Source organism: Phycodurus eques, chromosome 1, assembly GCF_024500275.1.
Source record: "Phycodurus eques isolate BA_2022a chromosome 1, UOR_Pequ_1.1, whole genome shotgun sequence".
Classification (NCBI taxonomy): Eukaryota; Metazoa; Chordata; class Actinopteri; order Syngnathiformes; family Syngnathidae; genus Phycodurus; species Phycodurus eques.
Window position 1 is genome coordinate 27,583,939 of NC_084525.1, and position 21,990 is coordinate 27,605,928.

The following is a 21,990-nucleotide window of genomic DNA, read 5'->3' on the forward strand; positions in this document are numbered from 1 at the left end:
TTCCATGCTGGGAGAAACTTGTGGTATTCTGGAAAAGAAAATGCCCAGTATTACAACCACAGCTACCACTCAGCTGGAAAGGGATAATGGCTACACTCTAGCGTATTTAGTGTATTCATTCTTCTGTCTCGTCATCAGTGAAGCTGTTCCTTTATGAAATTCTTTCAAATTCAAACCAATCGTGCAAACGCCAGGGGCGCCAACAGGGAGTGGCCAGGGGGTGACGCCCCCCCCCCCCCCCCACCCCAATCCCCATCGTCGAATGCCTTCGGCCACCCCACTCAAGCATTTCTGGAGGCGCTCCTGATCTTAGTCCATCTGTAACGTTGTTGGTTTAAGGACTTTTTTTCCCGCAGTATTCGTGTTGACATAGTAAAACAGTAAATGGTAGGACATACCGTAAACTGGATTACACGAAAAAAGTGGTGGTGCATAGGAAGAAACCATTCACTTTTCCTGAGGATCTGACGACTGTGCTGAAGTCCAAGGCCAACTTTGGATTTGAGCATTTTCAGTGAAACCTCTGAGGTCAACTTCGGGTTTTTTTCAGATGTCGAAACTATTTTCCAAAAGGAAATAAAATAAATATTAGAAATGATATGTTCCACGGCCAAACTTGCACCATCATCATACCCATTATGTAATGCTTGTTATGTAATGCAACAGTTTACCATTCTTAACTATTATACAAGTGTAAAAACAAGCAGTGTCCATTTTAAAAGGCAATAACATTATTATTTTTTTTTAGTCTTAATGGGGAAGTATAGTATTATGGAAAACTGACTTTTCAGTGGCTTGTATACAGATCCAGTGGAACCTCGACTTTTGTGTGCCCTCATGATATGAGCTAATTTTGTTTTGCCTTGACTTGTGAGCAATGACTTGAGTTACAAGTTACTTCAGGCCCTCCATAGCTCCATTTAAGTGAAAATATTCTTCCTGCTATCGCTTTTCAGTCTTGAGCGCTTTATGCACACCTCGAAGATGCCAGATCGATCTAGTCTATTTCCTAAGCAGTTTGTATCCTGTCTTGCTCCAGTTTCACTTCGTACTTCTCTCTGTAGGATTGATTTAGTTTTTTTGTCCCTGTGAGTTTTGGCATCTTCCTGGTGAGCCTTCTTGCTCCCTCTTTCCATCACCGTAAGCCTCATGTCTAGTCTTCACTTTTTGTTGTGGTACTTCGTTAGTTTTCGGTTAGTTTTTTCCTAGCCATTTGGTAGTGTTATTTGTTCCCCGGTTTTTGCTCTTTTGGTATTTAACATTTTTATTTGTTACCTTAGGGTTTGTTTAAATAAAGTCAATTAAATTACCTCCACGTTCTGTTCCTGCTTTGTCACAAACTGTATAATTTTTATAATTATATTTTACAATATAGTGTGATTTTTCTTTGTCCAAAAAATTTAACAATACAATTGTGTTTTTTGGGGGGAGGGGGGGGGGGCGGGGGTGAACAGATTAACGGAATTTGCATTCATTTGAATGGCGGAGTTGATTTGAGATACGAGTGATTTGAGTTTATGAGCGTGCTCACGGAACAAATGAAACTCTTACGTCAAGGCACCAAATTAGCCCACCCGTCAACAGTGAAAAGAAGCAATCCACTCGTTTGTTATCTACTATTTCCGAAAACGTCTGCGAGCGAGCCGTTCTGCACTCTATTTACATAAATCCCACTTGCCTTCTTGCATGAGAAATGCCCAACCTGCAAAAGCAAGCTGATTTCAGCAAGAGAAGAAATAGGGTAATTACTGATCCTTTGGGTAGTTTGACAAAATGTCACATCACACATATGATATTAAGACACCTGGGAACTGTTTTAAATTGTGAAGAAAAATGACATGTGTTTCCTTTAAAGAAGTGAAAAGCGGAGGTGATTCCAGATGCGTCACACGCGTCTCGTTTTTTAAGTGTGAAAAGAAGTTAACCACTGTTATGTAACTTCCTGGGTATACTCTGAAATTCATAATACAGATTCCACGAACACAGGAAAGTCCTTTTCAGAAGGCCAATTCCCGCCTAACTTCAACATAAAGAAATCATGAGATCAAGTATTCTAATTCCTTGTGATGGTAACTTTGGGGTTGTTGTTAGCTATGAGCTATCCATCATCCATCCATCCCTTTTCTAGACAGTTTATCCTCATTCGGGTCACGGGTGAGCTGGAGCCTACCTCAGCAGACTCTGGGCGAGAGGCCGGATACAGCCAACTGCAGAGCACATATGAACATACAACTACATTCACAGTTATGGACAAGTTAGAGTTTTTAATTAACCCAAGGGACATGTTTTTGGGATGTGGGAAGAAGCCAGAGTAATAAAAAAAAAAAACAACAACAAAAAACACTAAAGCATAAGGAGAACACGCAAACTCCACACAAAGATGGCCGCAGATGATATTTGAAGCCAGAACCTCAAAACTGTGAGCCAGATGTGCTCGGCACGAGTTCACCATACGACCAGTTGAAAGCTATAATCATAACGATTCTAAAAAACAAAATGATAAAATATTTCATATTGAATTATCTAATATGAATGTTCATTTTTGAATGGAACAACTGAAAAGAATGAAGTATTCCATGATGTACCAATAAGACACGTTTATCCAGATCCTCGCCAAAAAGTGGCTTCTGCCTTGATCCATGCTGCCCCGTCTACAAAGAGAAGTATTTTTGTGCTTGCGAACCATATGCCGACTGTGAAAACAACAACACTCGTGGCGGACTAATCTTTTTGCCCACTACTGTATTTTATGAAACTCCACATCAGTGTAAAGTTTCCTCTACACTCTTTCAGTGTTTCTTGGAAAAAGACTGATATATCCCAGCTGGCTCCATCCTCTCGGCATTTCCGAGAGACCGTGACTCAATATCCTCTCCGTTCCTGGACAAACACCGCAGCTCACAGCATTTCTGAAGGCCTCAGCCCTCCACTGCCGCAACGCTGCAGCTACCATGTTGAAGTCATTTTGCACTGACATGAATTGTGTACAATTGGACAATGCGCTCCAATGTGCTCCACTTTCACACAATGTGGACGTTTGCTTTGTTCTGTCATTTGTCTGGCGTTAAAGACAGGAAGAGGACAATAACGTGAAGAACGAAGGGTGTCACGCTGTCACAAACATGATCGGAAACATCTGTCATACTTTTTTACCAAGTGACATCTCAGCAAATTTTGTCCTTCTGTGCAAAAACATTTCAAAGTGAGCCTGTTGTATTTTGAGATCGACCCCATGAAACTTCCTGCTATTGTCTTTGAAGACTTTTTTTTTTTTTTTTGCATTCACGCATGCGCCCGCAAGCACACACGTTACACACAACACAGCCTTCCAGATGTACCTCTGGAAATCCTCCGGTTGACATTGCTGATAACACAGTATAATGAGTGTCAATACGGGTGCTGTGCCCAAAATATTATTATTAATACAAGTTTTGAGGGCTCAATGTAGCAACATGTTTAGTATTTATGTTGTAAAACTAAATTGAATCAACGTGAGATCTTGGACCTTCTCGTATAGTTAAGAGAGGTAACCAAATCAATAGGAACAGCAGTTGTACAGCCATTCATTCATTCATTTTCTGTCCCGCTTGTCCTCACTAGGGTCGCGGGCATGCTGGGGCCTATCCCGGCTATCTTCGGGCGAGACCCTGATTTTCTGAACTGGTCGCCAGTCAAACACAGGGCACACAGACAAACAACCATTTGCACTCACATTCACACCTACGGGCAATTTAGAGTTGTCAATTAACCTACCATGCATGTTTTTGGGATGTGGGAAAAATGGGATGTGGAAAAAATGGCTTTCAAATAAGAAGAACTAAAGGATGTATTTTAAGGTTTCCAGAAATCATTCAATCAAGCAAAAAGTGTACACAGCGATAAAAACATTACACGCGTTGTGTGTTTGTGTGTGTAGGTGCGTTTGTGTGTGTGTGTTCAAACATTCTAAAACCATTCTGAAAGAGGAACCTGCTTGATAACATGCAATCTGAACCAACTGTACACATTGTGGAGGCGGTCTCACATAACAAGTCAGAATCAGAATCAGAATCAGAATAAGAATTATCTTTATTTGCCAAGTATGTCCAAAACACACAAGCAATTTGTCTCCGGTAGTTGAAGCCGTTCTAGTACATTGCCCGCATTCATCTTTCCTTCGATTGCAAGCAGTTTTCCTGTCCTTGCAGCTGAAAAACACCTCCACAGCATGATGCTTCCACCACCATGCTTCACTGTTGGGACAGTATTGGACAGGTGATCAGAATCAGAATCATCTTTATTTGCCAAGTATGTCCAAAACACACAAGGAATTTGTCTCCGGTAGTTGGAGCCGCTCTAGTACAACAGACAGTCAGTCAATTTACAGAACACTTTGAAGACATAAAGACATTGACAAAAAAACAATTGTGCAAAAAGATGCAGAGTCTTCGAGCACTTAGAGCAGTTCGAATGACTAATATTGCAATAGTCCGGTGCAATGACCATTGTGCAAAGGGCGCTGAGACTTCAAGGAGTGTATGCGGTTTAAAGTGACGAGTAGTGCGATCATCTGGGACAATGTTGGTTGTGCAAATGTTACAGATACTCCTCAATCAGTGTGCAAATGGGGCAGATGCTACTCTGGCATGAGTGGCCAGTATATGCAAATAGTGCAGCATGGCGAGACAACTACAGTGAGGGCACAAGTAATACATAATTGGCCCCACAGAAATGTGACAACGAACTCAAGTCAAAAAATTGCCAGCTTGTTGTAATGGAATTATAGGTTAGGTGTTTAAGAAGTTGATCGCAAGAGGGAAGAAGCTGTTGGAATGTCTACTAGTTCTAGTTTGCGTTGATCGGTAGCGCCTACCTGAGGGAAGGAGCCGGAAGAGCTGGTGACCGGGGTGCAGACGGTCCGAGAGGATTTTGCACGCCCTTGTCTTAGTTCTGGCAGCGTGCAAGTCCTCAATGGTGGGTAGGGGGGTACCGACAATCCTTTCAGCAGTTTTGATTGTCCGTTGCAGTCGGAGTTTGTCCTTTTTTTGTAGCAGCACCAAACCAGACTGTGATGGAAGAACACAGGACTGATTCGATGACCGCTGTGGAGAACTGCCTCAGCAGCTCCTGTGGCAGGCTGTGGGTCCTCAGAAGCCGCAGGAAGTACATCCTCTGGTGGGCCTTTTTGAGGACGGAGTTGATGTTGTTCACCCACTTCAGGTCCTCAGAGATTTTAATTCCCAGGAACTCGACGGTTGACACAAGGCAGCTGGACAACGTGAGGGGCAGCTGTGGCGAAGGATGCCTCCTGAAGTCCACGATCATCTCTACAGTCTCTACAGCTCCAGGTTGTGTCGGCCGCACCACAGCTCCAGCCGCTCCGCTTCCTGTCGATATGCAGACTCATCGACGTCCTTGATGAGGCCGATGACAGTGGTGCCATCTGCAAACTTCAGGAGTTTGACAGTCGGGTTCGCTGAGGGTGCAGTCGTTCGTGTAGAGAGAGAAGAGCAGCGGAGAGAGGACACAACCTTGGGGCGCCCCAGTGCTGATGCTGCGTGTGGATGAGGTGGCCTCCCCCAGCCTGACCTGCTGTGTCCTGCCCGTCAGAAAGCTGTAAATGCACTGGCAGATGGCAGGTGAGACCCTGAGCTGGAGAAGCTTGGATGAAAGAAGTTCAGGGATGATGGTGTTGAACGCTGAGCTGAAGTCCACGAACAGGATCCTCGCGTAGGTCCCTGCACTGTCGAGGTGTTCTAGGATGAAGTGCAGTCCCATGTTGATTGCATCATCCGCAGACCTGTTCGCTTGGTAGGCAAACTGCAGGGGGTCCAGCAGGGGACCTGTGACACCCTTGAGGTGGTCCAGCACGAGACGTTCAAAGGACTTCATGACCACAGATGTCAAAGCGACAGGCCTGTAGTCATTCAGACCCGAGATTGCAGGTTTCTTGGGGACTGGAATGATGGTGGAGCGTTTGAAACAGGATGGAACTTCGCACATTTCCAGAGATCTATTGAAGATCTGAATGAAGACTGGAGCGAGCTGGTCCGCGCAGACTTTGAGACAGGATGGGGACACATGGTCCGGGCCTGCCGCTTTGTTTATCTTTTGTTGTTTGAAGATGCGTCGTTTGTTGTTTGAAGATGCGTCTCACATCCACATGAAAAAAACGGCCCCCAGACATCATCATCACTGCATTATTTTCATAAATGTAGAATGGCTTCCAGGTAGGAAAGGTTGTATCAACCAGCTACTACTAGACAAGTTGGCGCTGCAAATGTGTATAGTAGTATTATTGGATCAAACACAGATGTTTTACGTCACACGAGGACGGCGAACAACATCGATTGTAGAGAGCGCTGAGCGTTTGTCGGAAAAGCTGAGGCACCACTTTGGTTTCCTCTTGTCAGTCCAGAACTTCCATTTGAAATGCTCTTTTGCTGTTAGGTCTTCAACATTTGAATCAAAGAATCCTGTATATATGTCTCATTTCCTGTCAGAGCAAGAGCCCTCTTGATTTTCAGCCATATCAAAGTGGTTACAAAGTCTGCCTCACAGTCAAGCGCTCCTCGGTTCAAATCTGGACTCGGGTCTTCTTGTATGGATTTTACATGTTCTCACTGTGCTTGTGTGGGTTTTCTCCAGGTAGTCCAGCTTCGTCCCACATTCCAAAAACATGCATATAGGTCAATTGAAGACTCTAAATTGTCCATAGGCATAAATGTGAACAGTTTGTCAAATACAATTCTAAAAGTGTGGTAGGAGTACCACCAGTGTTACGTTGGCTCCCTCTGGTTGTACATGAAAGCATCACTGAATGAAATGTTCAAACCGCCTTGAGCTTTGTTTTTTCTTTTAATCCACTACATTACATTACAAGTACAGTTCAATTGTATTTACCTTTAATGTACAACACATTTAGTTTGAATCTTTTTTTTTTTTTCGGTTTCTTTTTAAAACGTTGAACACACGGTATGTGCTCTGCGACTGGCTGGCGACCAGTCAACGGTGTACCCTGCCTCCCACTCAAAATCAGATGAGTTCAGCTCACCATGACTCAAATGAGAACAAGCAGTCTAGAAAATGGATGGATGGTTAATTTTCTAGAACAAGTACCCTGTATGCTCCCACCGAGACAGGGGGCCTTTATTTGCTCTACTGCAAAAAGGACATGGTACTTAATAGAGGCAAGGCCTTTATTAGAGAGGAGGCCATTTTGTGTACAAATGTATATATAAAAAAAAAAAATTCATCCATCCATTTTCTATAGGGCTTATCCTTATTAGGGTTGCAGGTGAGCCAGAGCCAATCTCAGCCACTCACAGGGCATATACAATATAAAAACACCCATTTAGATACACATTCACACCTATGGACAATTTAGAGTCATCAATGAACCTAACACACATTTTCAGGATTGTTGGAGGAAGGATGAGGACCTGGAAAAACCCCAAAGAGAGAACATAATCTCCTCACAAGAAGGCCTGAGCCGAGATTTTAACCCAGAACAAGCAACTGTGAGGCTAATCCCTAGTGTACTGTGCTAAAACCATGTTTTAATAATGTACTTTCCCCCCCTCTTAAATCTATCAAATATATTTACTGCACAGATATTTTATTAAGACAACAGATCAAGTCTAGTCAACTGTGATAGGCTCCAGCTCACCTGTGACCCTAATGAGGATAAGCACAATAGCAAATGGACAGAAAGATAGCAATCATGTTTTTTTCTTTATTTATTTAAGAAGTACTCTATTGTTTTTGAGTCAGCTGAAGTTGTATCTTCGCATTTGGGGAATGTTTGATTTCCAAGCCCTTTAGATTTTCAATGATACTCAACACAAGATGGCTGACTCTATTCAGAATGTCACCCTTTCACCTCTCGACTGGTCACAAATTTCAGCTGATCTTTATGTCCAGGGATTATTGTGCACTGAAAACCCAATTGATTTTACAGTACACCTGACCACCTTTCAAGGATGATTGCTTCATGACAAAGCAAAATTCTCATTGATGTTGTACCATTTTGACAAAAAAACGGCCAATGTCACTAAGGTAGCTAACAGTTGTTCCTTACTTCGAATATCGCACGTGTGTGCCACCTGCTTTTTATTGCTCTAACAGTCAACTGTTTCAAGGCTTGTTCCTTGTTTGTTCGTTTTATTGCACCTCCTGTCGCCATGACAACATGTATGCATATATTTTTTTTTTACTTTTATCTCATCTTTATGGCGGATATCCGGACACACTGTTCGCACACATCCTGCATGTCACGTAGTGCCGAATCTCAGAAACTAACACACAATACTGCAGCACAACTTCGCATTTGAAAATGAAACAGATATGTTAAGAATTGCAACACAGATGTGAAGCAGTTACCAGAACTGATGGTTATTTGCTCTAAATGTGAGTTTATGAAGAGAAATTTAGACACAGCTAATTTGTTAACAGACCATTTTTACTATTTCTTCACTTTCTGTTGAAGAAATGATACTTTTCCATTTTTTAAATTTGGAATAGGAACGGATGATGAATGAATGAATGAATGAATAGCATGTGAAGTGTTCCTAGTGGATTGACATGGGAGGAAATAAAAGCTATTATAAGGATAACATTTTGAGCTTTACTCACTTTTTTAAACACACCTGGCTTATTCTGAAACACAAACGCACCGTGAGGAATTTGTGTATATGAATAAAACAGAGCACAAACTGTCAACCAAGTCCTTGTTTCAGAGTTGTTCTTCACGCTTCAGAACTTCACCGCAACGTAACAACCTAAAACACATTTTTAGGCAGAAGTTTTAGCTCCGGTGTCCTCACAGCTGCTTGTCCAGGTCACAAAATTCCTGAAGTGGGCTATTGAGCCAATGTGGGAACCTTAAAGAAGTCATTTTGCGGTTGCATAAAGAAGACACCCCAGTCGTTTATCTGGCCTTCATTTGTCTTTGGTCAACAGCTGAGCTTTCACTGCAGGGTGCCATTCAAACATTCACAAAAGTATTCTGGACTAGTCCCCCCACCCTGACTCTAGCAGCTCCTAAAAGGCCCATTCAAATGTAATGAAAACAATTACTCGGCCAATCAGTCCCTCGTTAGTCTTCAGCAGTAACACCTCACTGCATTGTCTATTTTAATGTGCAAAGAAAAGTGTTGAGGATGACATTAGTGTGGATGGAAGGAGAGGCGTGCGTGTGTGTGTGGGGGGGGGGGGGGGGTGAACACATGGCTGCATACCGTCCCTTCGCCATGGATTGGTCAGACGAAAGGGCTCAACAGTGCTCAACGAAGCGAGAGAGCAACCGGCGTGACCTTGTGGGTCAGCTGAGAATGAAAAGCCCACCTCCAACACACACGCACGCAGAGGCAGGCCATGGGAATATGGTGGAGGTGGAATGGGGAGCTGGAAGAAAGAAAGTGGTTGTGGTTGGAACTCGGGGTCATGCCTTTCTCTCCACATTCCTCCTCATCCTCCTGACAATAAAGTGTGTCAGCGTTGATACAACAGCCTCCATTCTGCTCACCTCACACGCATTAAACCCCCCTTGAGCCAAAACTCACTCAACTCTTTTGATGGCGTCCACGTGCAGGAATATATTTAACCGCCTCACATGCGACGCTCCATCCACCACTCTGCGGAGGAAAAACCTTTTGTTGCAAATTGTGCACAAATGTAGAAATGCAAATGCGAAGTTGTAGACACACACAATAAATCCCACTGGTCATCCTCCTATCGTTTAGGCGCTCCTCTAATACTGTAGCGACCGTTAGTCAATTGCAGGAGCAGGCATTTGAAGTAAGGTGACTATTGGAGAAGTGGTCTTTATCTGTACAAATGCGACGGTGCAGTGGGTGATTGGTTGAATTGTGACATGCATGTTACACTGGGAATGGAATGTGTAACTGAAGCGGAACTTTTACTTTGTAGTCGGCATGGTCACATATCATGATAGAAGCAGCACAGTCACGAACAGCCCGGCAGAAGCAGAGAAAGATATACTGGCTTGCACATGCTGCACAGCTGCAAGGCCATGCTGATGTGTACATGCGTACAATATTTTATTTGTCGTGTTTTTCATGATGTCAGTCATTCCCTCTCTTGAGTTCTGTCTTTGTTTTTTTTAAGAAGACCGTGTCATGTTGGTGGAGAACAACAATGGGTCCAATGCATTTTACTGGTGCAATAAAACAAATCTCAAATGTTGAATCTGAAATGTTTATAATTTTTTGAAACAATATTTTTGGCAGACAAAAATAGAATGTGACAAATATCAGATTTACAAAAGAAATTATTCACAATGATTCACAAGAAAAGTTGCTACATGCAGGAAAAACAGAAATAAAAAATCTTCATTGTGGTTGGAGCGAGACGCATTCAAAATAAATAAATAACTTAAAGGTTGAAAAAGAAAAAAGTTCTATACAGCTGTGGAACACTGGCAGCTGGCTAACAGTCTTTGGTCGTTTGATGCTTTTTGAGGATTTTTGCTCTAGAAAGTCTTGAGAGGAAGTGATGTCACAGTTTGCTCTCCTCCTCCTCCAGTGGCCTGTTCAAGCCCGGGATGAACTTGAGGAAGTGCCTCCGGAAGCTTCTGTGTTTCCTCTGCAGCGTGCTGAAGCCTTGTGGCTTGTCAACGGCGGCGGGCGCCGACGAGGGCCCACGTGTGTAGCTGCGAGTGCTGGCGCTGCGCGTCAACTGCGTTTTGGCCGACGCAAAAAGCTCGCTGGCGGGCCGCAGGCGCTGCTTCCTCGCCGGCTGTTTGTGCCTTTTGGCCTCGCTGGCATCACCCTTGGCGTCCACGTGATACAGGCAGGTCTGGTAGAGGGGGTCGTCTTCGGTGGCCGTGCTGAGGACGCTGGCGCTGCTACTGGCGCTACCGGTGCAGTGGAGGGAGCGGCGAGCGGCGGGACTGGGGGCTCCGAGGCTGCCGTACACGCCCGCCGACTCCAGGGACTCGTACACGGAGGCGTCGCTCATCACTATACCTGCGATACATGAGCGATGCTGTTAGCTGCACCATCTTGGATCTCCTCTGGATCACAATCAAGTTGTTTCAACAAGGTGACGAGTGTCCAAAAAACAGATGCCAGTGTAAAAGAAGTATTTTCATGGACCGATGTTGTGATTGTCTTCCTTGATAATAAAATAAAAACCCTTGTCAGGCTCACTGAAGATTTCATTGTCTTTGATGATTATGAAAACATGTAAATTGGGTTTATTAAAGACTAAATTGCCTTGGATGTTTCCAAAACATGTTCGGTTGGTTGGATATTCAACTGTCTATTCAGTTTAAGAAAACACACATTTTAGTTTGTTGAAGACTATATTGTTTTAGTGTTTACCACAACAGATATCTTAGGTTCATTTAAAGATTAAATTGTCTAAGATATTTACAAAAACATAGGTTTGTAGAAGACAAAACTGTCTTCAATGTTTACAGATTAGGTCAGTTGAATGGTCTAAATTGTCTTCCTTGTTCACAAAAACACATCAGGTTCATTGAAGACTACATTGTCTTCGATGTTTATGAAAATGCAGGTTAAGTTGAAGACTTATTCGTCTTTGATGTTCATGAAAAGCGTACATTAAAGACTAACTTGTCCTTTGCAGATTAAGTTGTCTTTGTTTACAAAATCATGGTCGTTGAATTGGCGTCGATGTTTCGAACAGTGTTTACATTAGGTTTATCGGAAGGCTAAACTCTCTTTTATGTTTTTAAAACAGGCATGTCAGGTTAGTTCGAACAAAAACGGGTAAGTTTGGTTCACAGGCAATTGAGGCATGAAGAAAAGATGTGACCTACCGTGAAGGAGCCTCTGCTCCTGCACCATCAACGAGCGATACTCATCCCACTTCTCGTTGAGAGTTTGCTGCGGAGGAACAACAAGACAATCACAATCACTCCAAATGAAAACCAGAACAGACAGATACATTTGATAAATGTACCAATATGAAGTGGAAACTCAAGTGACGTCAGCAGTGACCCTTCCAAACTGTTATTACATTTTCTTCAGTTAAGGTTTCTGTCTCTGCGATGTTGGCCACTTATGGGTTCCTGTTTCACTTCCTCTCTGTCTACAGTCCCTCTCCTCTTTCACTAACTTCATCAAACAGTTTGACCTAAATGGCAGCCCAACATCGAGAGTCAGGTCTTTACGAGGTTTCTTCGAGGGAGTTTTTCTTCTCTCCTCTAATGCTTGGTCATGTGGGGTTCCGCTGGTCTCTCAATGTGTGAGGAGTGTGGTTCCAGACCTGCTCCATATATAAAGTGCCTTGAGATGACCTCCATGTGAATTGGCAACAGATAAATAACGTTGAATTGAAATACTGAAGTAGAATGCTCAGTGCCTTCTTTTGTAACATCTACAGTTGGAAATGAACATTGTTTAAGTGGATCTTATGCAGTAGGTTGGTGGTTAATCTGTAAAACAAATGGATTAGTACATTGAGATGGCTGGCGGTTAGTGGGATTAGCGGCACAGCTGCTGGGATCTTCTAGGGGGGAAAGTGGCGCTGCTCGGCCACTTGACAGGAAGCTGCTGCAACAACTCAGATGCAAGAATGTGAGCGAGCGTGCTGGCGAAAACGCTGACGCAACAGGTGTGAGTGACAGGTGCGGACGGGGGGGTCTAAAGCTGGCATGTTTGTGTGCGCATGCTGACCGATGACTAAAGGACGTAACAACTCACCTTCAAATACTGCAGTCGCGCCTCCAGCTCGGCTTTCCGGATGGAGTCGCTGTAAATCGTCTCCAGCCTTGAAGGGAAAGAGGTGACAGGTTTTAACAGGCGAAACAGGAAGTGGTTATTTCAGGAAAAAAAAAAGGGTCTACCAGTGTGGGAAAGAGATATTCAATCATATCAATGGGGCTTTTCCATAAACTAGAAACAGCGCAGGCACCCATGGCCATTACGATGCATACCATTTCAGTTTATCAGGACTGATCTATAACTCGTTGATGTCAGTCTATAAAGTGTTCAGCTGCGCTGGGGCTCTGATGTGGTTCTCGCCTCTTGACTGCAGAAATTGAAAGCTAATTGTCCATCTAATCTTTTACAAGCGACAGCGATGGGCTGGAAAATGTTGCGAGAGATGCTGGAATGTTTGAGGCCTTGAAATGTGACGTTGATGTACAACCCCAATTCCAAAGAAGTTGGGACGTTGTTAAAAATAGAATACAATGATTTCCAAATCATTTTCAACCTATATTTAATTGAATACACTACAAGACAAGAATTGAATACACTACAAGAAAATATATTTAATGTTCAAACTGATCAATTTGATTGTTTTTAGCAAATAATCATGAACTTAGAATTTTAAACAAAGAAAGATGAGAGGTAAATATGACGTAGATATAATACATTATAAACCTGATGTAAATATGGTACATTAGAGGTACACATACCATTAAATATGATGTAAGTGTGGGACATACGAAAGATCATTAAGTAGTCAAAACAATGTGGAGGGTACGTTCTCTTAAATATACGGTTATATCAGATATGAATCACTTCAATGTGAATGGAAATTGAAAAAAAAAGAAAAGAGATTTATGGCCTGTATCCCACTTGGGCATTGCAGTGCAAATGTGGCTTTTGCACCTCCATGTTCACCGACTAAACGATAGAAGAAAAAGGGGGAACAAATACAATACTGTTTTCTCAGTTTTGTACCTCTATATTTGCCTCCGAAACACTGTCGTGAAAAAAGGGGGGAGAAGAATGTATGACCTGAAAATCTTCATGAATACCACACGTCACACTCATTCACATACCAAAGGGGCATTACTGTGCAGATAATGGCTACATTTACAAATGACGCACTGCCCTGAAGGTTGAAATGACCTAGATGAATGAGAATATTCACGGCCATGTTTACAAATGAAAGACACCTAATTGTCAATGATTGGGCTGTTAGTTTTAAACCGAGCAGCCATTTGGGTTAGATCGGAAAATGGGATCTGAATAACCTGGTTGTGTGTGTGGTGTGCAACACAACATTAACAGTAGATTGCGAGGGGCTATAATCAGTATAGCAGGACATTTAAAAATACATATTTTTGTGCTTGTTTGTACCTGAGTGTGTTTCCACACGCCTTGATGAGCTGGACGATCTCTTTGTGTCGAAATCCCTCTACGGGGGCCTCGTTCACACTTGCGATGGTCTCCCCTGCACAGTGCACACATTCACCCGTCAGTTACATTTGGAACCAATATAGACTGTTTTGATTTCACATATGGGCAAGACGTGTGTATCTTTGACTGGAAGTATGAGTTTTTTTTAGTTGTTTTTTTTTAGCATATTTTCCTCCCCGGGCTTCGTTTAGTGCGTTGGCATGACGGGGACACAATCGAGCGGGCTCCGGAGGAATTTAGGAAGTGAAACTGAAGTGATAGAAAGAAGGAAGTAGGCAGCTGAGTGACGAGCTTGGGAACATTCTCGTTTCTTTCTTTTAGCTCATCCGACATAAGTGAAAAACAGCGACAGCTATCACTGATTGGTAGTGAGGCACACTAATGATAATAACAATTCCCTAAGAACTACAGTACCGTGAACAAGTATTGGCCCACTTCTCAAATGTTTTGATTTTTCCATTGTTCCCTCACTTTAATGTTGAAGATCATCAAACAAATGTAAATATCAGACAAATATAACCCAAGTGAACTTAAAATGCTGTTTTGAAATGGTCATTTTGTGTATTAGGGAAAAACAAAAATATTCAAAGTTAGCTGGTGCTGTGTGGAAAAAGTAATGACACCTAAACCTAATAACTGGTTGGGCCATCCTCAGCAGCAACAACGGAAATCAAGTGTTTTCTATAACTGGCAATGACTCTTTCACATCAGTGGAGATATTTTGGCCCACTCACAATTGTTTGAATTCAGCAAAAATTTTGGGTTTTCGAGGATGAACAGCCTTTTTAAGGTCATGCCATTGCATTTCATTCAATCATTCATCTTCCGTTCCGCTTATCCTCACTAGGGTCGCGGGCGTGTTGGAGCCCATCCCAGCTATCTTTGGGCGAGAGGCGGGGTACATCCTGAACTGGTCGCCAGCCAATCGCAGGGCACATATAAACAAACACATTCACACTTAGGGGCAATTTAGAGTCTTCAATTAAACTACCTTGCATTTTTTGGGGATGTGGGAGGAAACCGGAGTGCCCGGAGAAAACCCACGCAGGCACGGGCAGAACATGCAAACTCCACACAGACGGGGCCGGGATTTGAACCGCTGTCCTCAGAACAGTGAGGCAGATGTGCTAACCAGTCGGACAATGTGCAGCCCCATTGCATTTCAATCAGATTCAAATCTGGACTTTGACTAGGCAACTCCAAAACCTTCATTTTTTTTAAAAAGCCATTCAGGAGTTGCCTTGCTGATGTGTTTTGGATCGTTATCCTGCTGCAGAACCTTTGTGCACTTCAACTTGAGGTCACAAATTGTTGGTTGAACATTCTCCTACAGGATTTTCTGTTAAAGAGCAGAAGTCATGGTTCCATCAATCACAGCAAGTTGTCCAGGTCCTGAAGGAGCGAAGCAGCCCAAGACCTTCACACTGCCACTACCATGTTTGACTGTTGGTATGTTCTTTTTCTGAAATGCTGTGCTACATTTACACCATATGTAACGAGACACACACCTACCAAAAAGCTCAACTTTCAGCTCATCAGTCCATATAGTATTCTCCCAAAAGTCTTGGGAATCATTCAGATGTTTTTTTTTTTTATTTTTTTTTTTTAACAAAAGTAAGATGAGCTTTATGTTCTTTTTGGTCAGGAGTGGCTTTTGCCTTGGAACTGTGCCATGGATGCCACTATTGCCCAGTCTCTTCCTTATTGTTGTGTCATGAAAATTGACCTTAACTGGGGCAAGGAAGGCCTTCAGTTCTTTAGAAGTTGTCCCGAGTTCCTTTTTGGCCTCCTGGATGAGTCATTGATGTTCTCTTGGGGTAATCTTTGTAGGCCGGCCACTCCTGGGAAGGTTCACCACTGTTCCATGTTTTTTCTATATGAGGATAATGGTTCTCCCTATGGTTCACTGGAATCCTGAAGCTTTATAAATGGGTTTTGTAACCCTTTCCTGACTGACAAGATGTCAATTATTTTATTTCTTGACTGTTCTGGAATTTCTTTGGATCGTGTCATTTCTTCCATCTTTTTTAGATCTTTTGTCTGACTATTTTGTCGTGACAGATTCTGTTTAAGTGATTTCTTGATTGCACTGGTCTGGAGGTAATCAGGCTTGGGTGTGATCAGTAAAAATTAACCAAAAAGTATGAATAGCCACAATTCATTCATGCTTTAACAAGGGGGGTAGTTATTTTTTCACCAAGGGCCAGGAAACTTTGAAAATATATTTTTTTCCTTAATAAATGAAATCACAATTTAAAAACAACATTTTAAGTTCACTTTGGTTATATTTGTCTGATATTTACATTTGTTTGATGATGATGGTCTTAAACATTCAGGTGGAGAAACTGCAAAAATATATTTGAGAAGGGGGGCAATACTTTTTCACAACACTGTATTTCATGTGAATGCTGACAGATGCTGTCGCTGAGGCAAAATAATCCCCAAAATAATTGAGGACTAAAGCACAGGCATTAAATTGTCCATTGGTGTGAATGTGAGTGGGGATGGTTGTTTGTCTATGTGTGCCCTGCCACTGGCTGGCGACCAGTCCAAGTTATAACCTGTGTCACACCCAAAGCCAGCTGGGATAGGCTGCCACTCACCAGAGTCCCTGAAGTGGATAAGTGGTACAAAATGGAGATTTGGAATTTAAACTTACCAACATGAAGTCCTGCAAGCTGGGCCGGGCTGTCGTCATGCACCTTACACACAAATGTGCACATCTCCACCGTGTTTTGGTCCTGATGATGCAGGCCGTAAGTCTGAAAAACACAGAAGGGTTTTCATCAGGCTGAAAAAAACCCTTCCTCTTTCCTGACGTCGAGCTTACGCCACATGATTGGTGTCACTGCACTAGAAATGTTGGCGCCGTGTGACACTGTGCTGATAAACCGACTACATGATGACGAGCTGAGGAAGCCACTGTCGATCGAAGACCATGTGGCTCAAGATACAGACTAGAGATGTGGCACTAACATGCAACAACAATAACAACATTCGCTTCTCTCATCTGATTGGTCCAAAAACCAGATCTGAAATATTCAACAATCAGTCATCGAAACTTTCATTATGACAGTTACTTAGTGGAGCGCAGACCTCCGCCAAGGCTAAATGATCATAATCATCTCTGACTTCTTTAACTGACATATGGTTGATACTGTTTCCTTCCAGCCTTACAAAGTGGTGCCAGTTGCTGGATTTGGAGGAATACTGTCACACTTGGCACCAATGCAAGCAGACTATCATGGCAAAAAGTAAAAATGCTTAGATCTGCAGCAAAATGTTTGCAAGGATATGTACTTTTTGTGTGATCCTGCTAAACAACTAAGTAAATGCTTGCATGACAACAACCTAGTTGAGTACAATTTTTCTTGCCATTTTTGAAAAGTTCTTTCTTGTACACAGAAAAAATAATGAATCCCTGATCAGTTAAGAGTGGGGACCCACAAAAAATCTTCTACAGATGTGACTGTGGTCCATCTGGTTGTGACGTTTGGCGGGGACGACATCGCATCCGTCCAATTGGTTTACTTTTAACAAGAAAAAAATGTCTGTTGGAGAAATAGCATCTGTGAGTCAGTAGATCTACTTAATTTCACGAAACAGGGCATTCCTGTCAGATGGGTTCATTTCATCAAGATGACAAATAGGGTGTGTTAATTTAACTATATGCCTGCATCTCTTGGGTAGTTTGATGAATGCATGTCACAGGACACCTGGGGACTGTCTTAAATTGTTTAAAAAAATGCATCTCCTTTTATGTTAAACCAAGTACCATGAGGAGTCGTGGAGATTGTTCATTTTAAAGCAGCTCAAATTCCATTTTAACTGAAAATTTGAGGAAAGATGTAATATGTTTAGCTGTTAAATTACACATCTCAAAGACTTGAGGGATCCAAAGTGTATACCGTTTGTTTCAATACTAATGCTATGACACCATTTCCCTCACAGGGTTAACTGACTATATCAATCTATCCATCTAATCCAATCAGTCTGGCATTTGATTGTGATTATTTTAAAATTTCAATGGATAACACAACATTTTGTTGTCATGACAACAGCTTCTGCTACTTCCTCGTGCGATCAAAAGCATCAGTCAGCAGAGTCAAGGCCGACTTCCTCTTGTCGTGAAACAGACAAAAACCACAAGCAGCCAGGCTGGACCACCTGATAAACACACGCGCACGATAACGCACCTCAATGGAAATTATGAGAGGAACATCAAGTCAAGCACCCAATACGGCTCATCAGTTCACTTCCTTCTGGTTACGGAAGGGGGGAGGGGGGGGGGGGGGGTGTAGGAAGGGCGGAGAGCATCCAAACCATAAATAGAACAAAATGATGCATGTTTGTGTCAATAGGGTGCGCCACTTTATGCCACATCTGTCTGAGAGGATGCCATTTTAAACAGGATAGACAAACAATTCGACAATTTTCTTACCTGAATCTCAAAACCAAACGTTTGCTCATCCACCTTTTCCAGCACCACCAGTTTCCTGAAGACCAGAGAGGGAAGGTCGATTGATCAGTATTTTTAACATAAGAAAACTAACTAAAGAAGCAGCAGCAGACCCATAAATAATTCTGATCGAAGGGCACCTTTAAATTTAACATTGATTGCCTTTAGACTTTGGCGGCACGGTGAACGACCGGTTAGAACGTCTGCCCCACAGTTCTGAGGACCCGGGTTAAAATCTGGGCTCGCCTGTGTGGAGTTTGCATGTTCTCCCCGTGCCTCCGTGGGTTTTCTCCGGGCACTCCGGCCCACATCCCAAAAACATGCATGGTAGGTTAATAGAAGACTCTAAATTGTCCATAGGTGCGAATGGTTGTTTGTTTATGTGTGCCCTGCGATTGGCTGGCAACCAGTTCAGGGTGTACCCCGCCTCCTGCCCGAAGATACCTGGGATAGGCTCCAGCACTCCCGGGACCCTTGTGAAGATAAGCGCCTCAGAAAATGGATGGATGGATGCCTTTAGACTTTACTATTAACATTAATTAACGTTTTACACTTGTATGACAGTTAAGAATGTTAAAATGTTACCTAAACATTGCCTGTGCAGTTTTATCATGGTGAGCGGTTTACTATGGAATTCATTATATCCATTATTTGCAATGGGGAAAATGGTTTTCGTCAACCAATGAACCAACCAATGAAAAGACTATGTCCAGTCTTAGAGTTTACTGGATGTGAAGCACCTCTGTGCTTGGCTCCCCACTATATTTTTCCTCCATGTACACGTTGTATAGTTTCTATAGTGTATGTTTTTACCTTTGTGGTTCTGGTGGTGATTGGGTTTGGGGCTTCCATTTCTGCGAGCCGCCAGCCTGCAAAAGAGAAACCAGCACGTCAGACACCTTACGCATGAGGATTTCCTCAGGCCTTTCCTGGGCACACCCACTGTTCACACATACACCGCATGAACCCGTCTGACAGGCCACATGTGGCCCGCGCGGGTGTATTTTTTTAGGCTGCAGTCATCGAAAGTCCCAAGAGAAATGACAAAATGCGTGGCGAGCTGCTGCTTGTTTGCATCAAGCAGTCACGACAAGGAGACATGGGCCCTAATTAGAGATCCAGGGAAGAAAGGTAGAGTCATTCACAGTACGTACATTGAGCCCAAGTCGAGGTGGGGTCAGGACCACGGCCCACCAAAATAAATAAGGACTGTATCCGTCCACAAGGCCTCACTTCTTAGCTGTGTTCCACCTCAATCCCTTTCTGATGAAAGACCGCGTTGTGCCAGCTCGTAAACTGTTGCTTTCTTTAAGTCTCCACACTTACAGAATTGTCACGCAGACGTCTCAATAAGAGCATTTATTATTCCCCCCAAAACCCACACAGGGCAACATGGGAGGGGGCAGCAGGACGGATGGCCCTCGCATGCTCACAATGCGCCCTTGTTGCCCTCCAGTCTAGATGCTCGAGTCTACTTTCTTAGCTACCGACATCCAACTGGCACACAAATTAATTTTGAGCTCCAGTGAGGGAGAAATGCCAGGAAAATGTGTTAAGAGTTAGCCAGCATTATGCAACTCTTAATAAAGGTTATGTCACTCTGGCCACTGGCAGGAACATCTTACAAAACATGGCTGAAAAAAAAACAACACACTGATGATGATAATGCTGTCGAGGACATTATAGGCCAGGCCCATCACTGAATATCATCGCATTTGCTACTAGGTACAGTGGTACCACAAAATTCTCTCCCCCCCCAATGGCGATACAATTTGGAATTTGACCAAGATTTAATTCCAAAATAAGTAGCAGCGTCGACAAGGGATGGTAGAAGAACACAGTATCATACACCGGAAGCCAAGTGAAGTAAGAGTATTATGGACTAACTTATTAAAGTTTTTTTTTTTTTTTTTTACACTTGTATGTTGAATTCTGCTTATAATATCACCTATATGGCTAAGTAAGGTTATGATGAACAGTTTGACCACTGCAACACATTATGCTGTTGACTGTACCATGCATGTAGTAAGTAAGTAGAGATCGGGATGGCATCAAAGCAATATTATTGAATGCTTTGGTGTGCTTCAATCCTTTGGCAAAGTAACTTTGATCACGCGTGACAACCAATTGAGATATTTTTCCCCCCCAATTACATGGTTTTAGATGCACAAAAGCATCATTGTAACATTTTAGTCACAAAGAAAACAAATTGACTTTTAAACTGTACATTCTACAGTTGAATCTGTACTTGTACTTTTACAAGTATCTAATTCGAGTCAAGTACACAGTGCGAATACTTTTGCCACCGCCATCTAAAAGTCACAAAACATGAAGCCGATCCTGACTGGTTTGTTTACTCCATGACGTAATGAATACAAATCCAAATACTGTGTGACGTACGGAGAACGTTTATAGCGCTAAAAGAAGAAATACGATCTAGATAATGGCATAGTATCAATGGGGTGAAACTAGGACCCGGTAGGACTCATCTTAGAGTGCAATACTGTGTCTTTAATTTAGTTGTTAATTTTGGTTCACGCCTACACGTCATTTGGGATTTCTCATGAAACATTTCTCTCCAGTCGACACATGGCAGCCATTGAAATCTTTCAACAGGTGATGATTTTACCTTTCTCACGTTTCTGGGCAGAGTGCCCCCGGAGTAAGCCAGCGTCTTGTAGTTGTAAACCTCCGAGGAGTCGTGCTTGAGCGGGGCCGTCCGCCGTCCGCAGCTGTCCGACTGGGACGACGGGAAATAGACGTCGCTGTCCGGGGGCGCCGCCGACGCCGCGCTGTCTGCCCCGCTAGAGTCGACCGTCTTCAGCCTCCGGAACGTCATGCCGCTGGCAAAAAAAATAAAAAAATAAAAAAAAAAAGTTTGCTGCCAAGTCTGCCGCGACAAACGTGGAGGTACTTGCTTGTCTCGTCGTGTCGTGCTGTGTTTGGTGTTCTTCCCAACGTGTAGTCAGTCTCCTCTCCGCCGGGAGGGAGACGGCGCCAAGGGGCGGGCCTTGATTAGAAAGGACACAAACGGGCCATGTTGACGAGCATCCGACACGTACGAATGAAATGAATGAAAATGGAATTAAAGGCCCCATTTTTACTCCAGGGACGTATTCGCCCTTCAAGTTCCTCCAAAGTCGTTGGTTTGGTAGAATAGACTTGCTCCTTTAATCATGGAACATACACAAAAAAATTGAGAAAAATATTACAACATATGAATAAATCCTAAGTATTTTAAAATAGGGAGTTACTTTTCAATCACTCTGTATATATATATATATATATATATATATATATATATATATACACACACACACATTGTGTGTGTTATATATATGTTATATAAAGTAATTACTGTATATCAGCCAAAGTCGTGCTTCTTGTGAGTTGAATCACCTGAAACCATAC

The 21,990-nt window shown here is 42.8% G+C and overlaps 1 protein-coding gene across 1 annotated transcript; it reads right to left on the reverse strand.

Annotated features, from left to right (window-relative positions):
* Window positions 1-10,183: 10,183 nt before the first annotated feature.
* On the reverse strand, window positions 10,184-21,594 carry tamalin (trafficking regulator and scaffold protein tamalin). The gene is made up of 9 exons (XM_061685770.1): window positions 21,498-21,594; window positions 21,209-21,422; window positions 19,393-19,448; window positions 18,562-18,616; window positions 16,780-16,882; window positions 14,061-14,154; window positions 12,672-12,738; window positions 11,786-11,852; window positions 10,184-10,967 (listed from the first exon to the last, which is right to left on the reverse strand). The coding sequence occupies exons 2-9, from the start codon at window positions 21,416-21,418 to the stop codon at window positions 10,498-10,500; spliced, it is 1,122 nt and encodes a 373-aa protein (XP_061541754.1). The 5' UTR covers window positions 21,419-21,422; window positions 21,498-21,594; the 3' UTR covers window positions 10,184-10,497.
* Window positions 21,595-21,990: the final 396 nt, after the last annotated feature.

Excerpts from the sequence above, each read along its gene's own strand:
- tamalin (XM_061685770.1), bottom strand. The coding sequence starts at position 21,418 with ATGACGTTCCGGAGGCTGAAGACGGTCGACTCTAGCGGGGCAGACAGC. Across the intron at positions 18,617-19,392 it reads TCACCACCAGAACCACAAAG|GAAACTGGTGGTGCTGGAAA; the intron begins GTAAAAACATAC and ends TCTGGTCTTCAG. Across the intron at positions 12,739-14,060 it reads GCGTGTGGAAACACACTCAG|GCTGGAGACGATTTACAGCG; the intron begins GTACAAACAAGC and ends TTTCCCTTCAAG.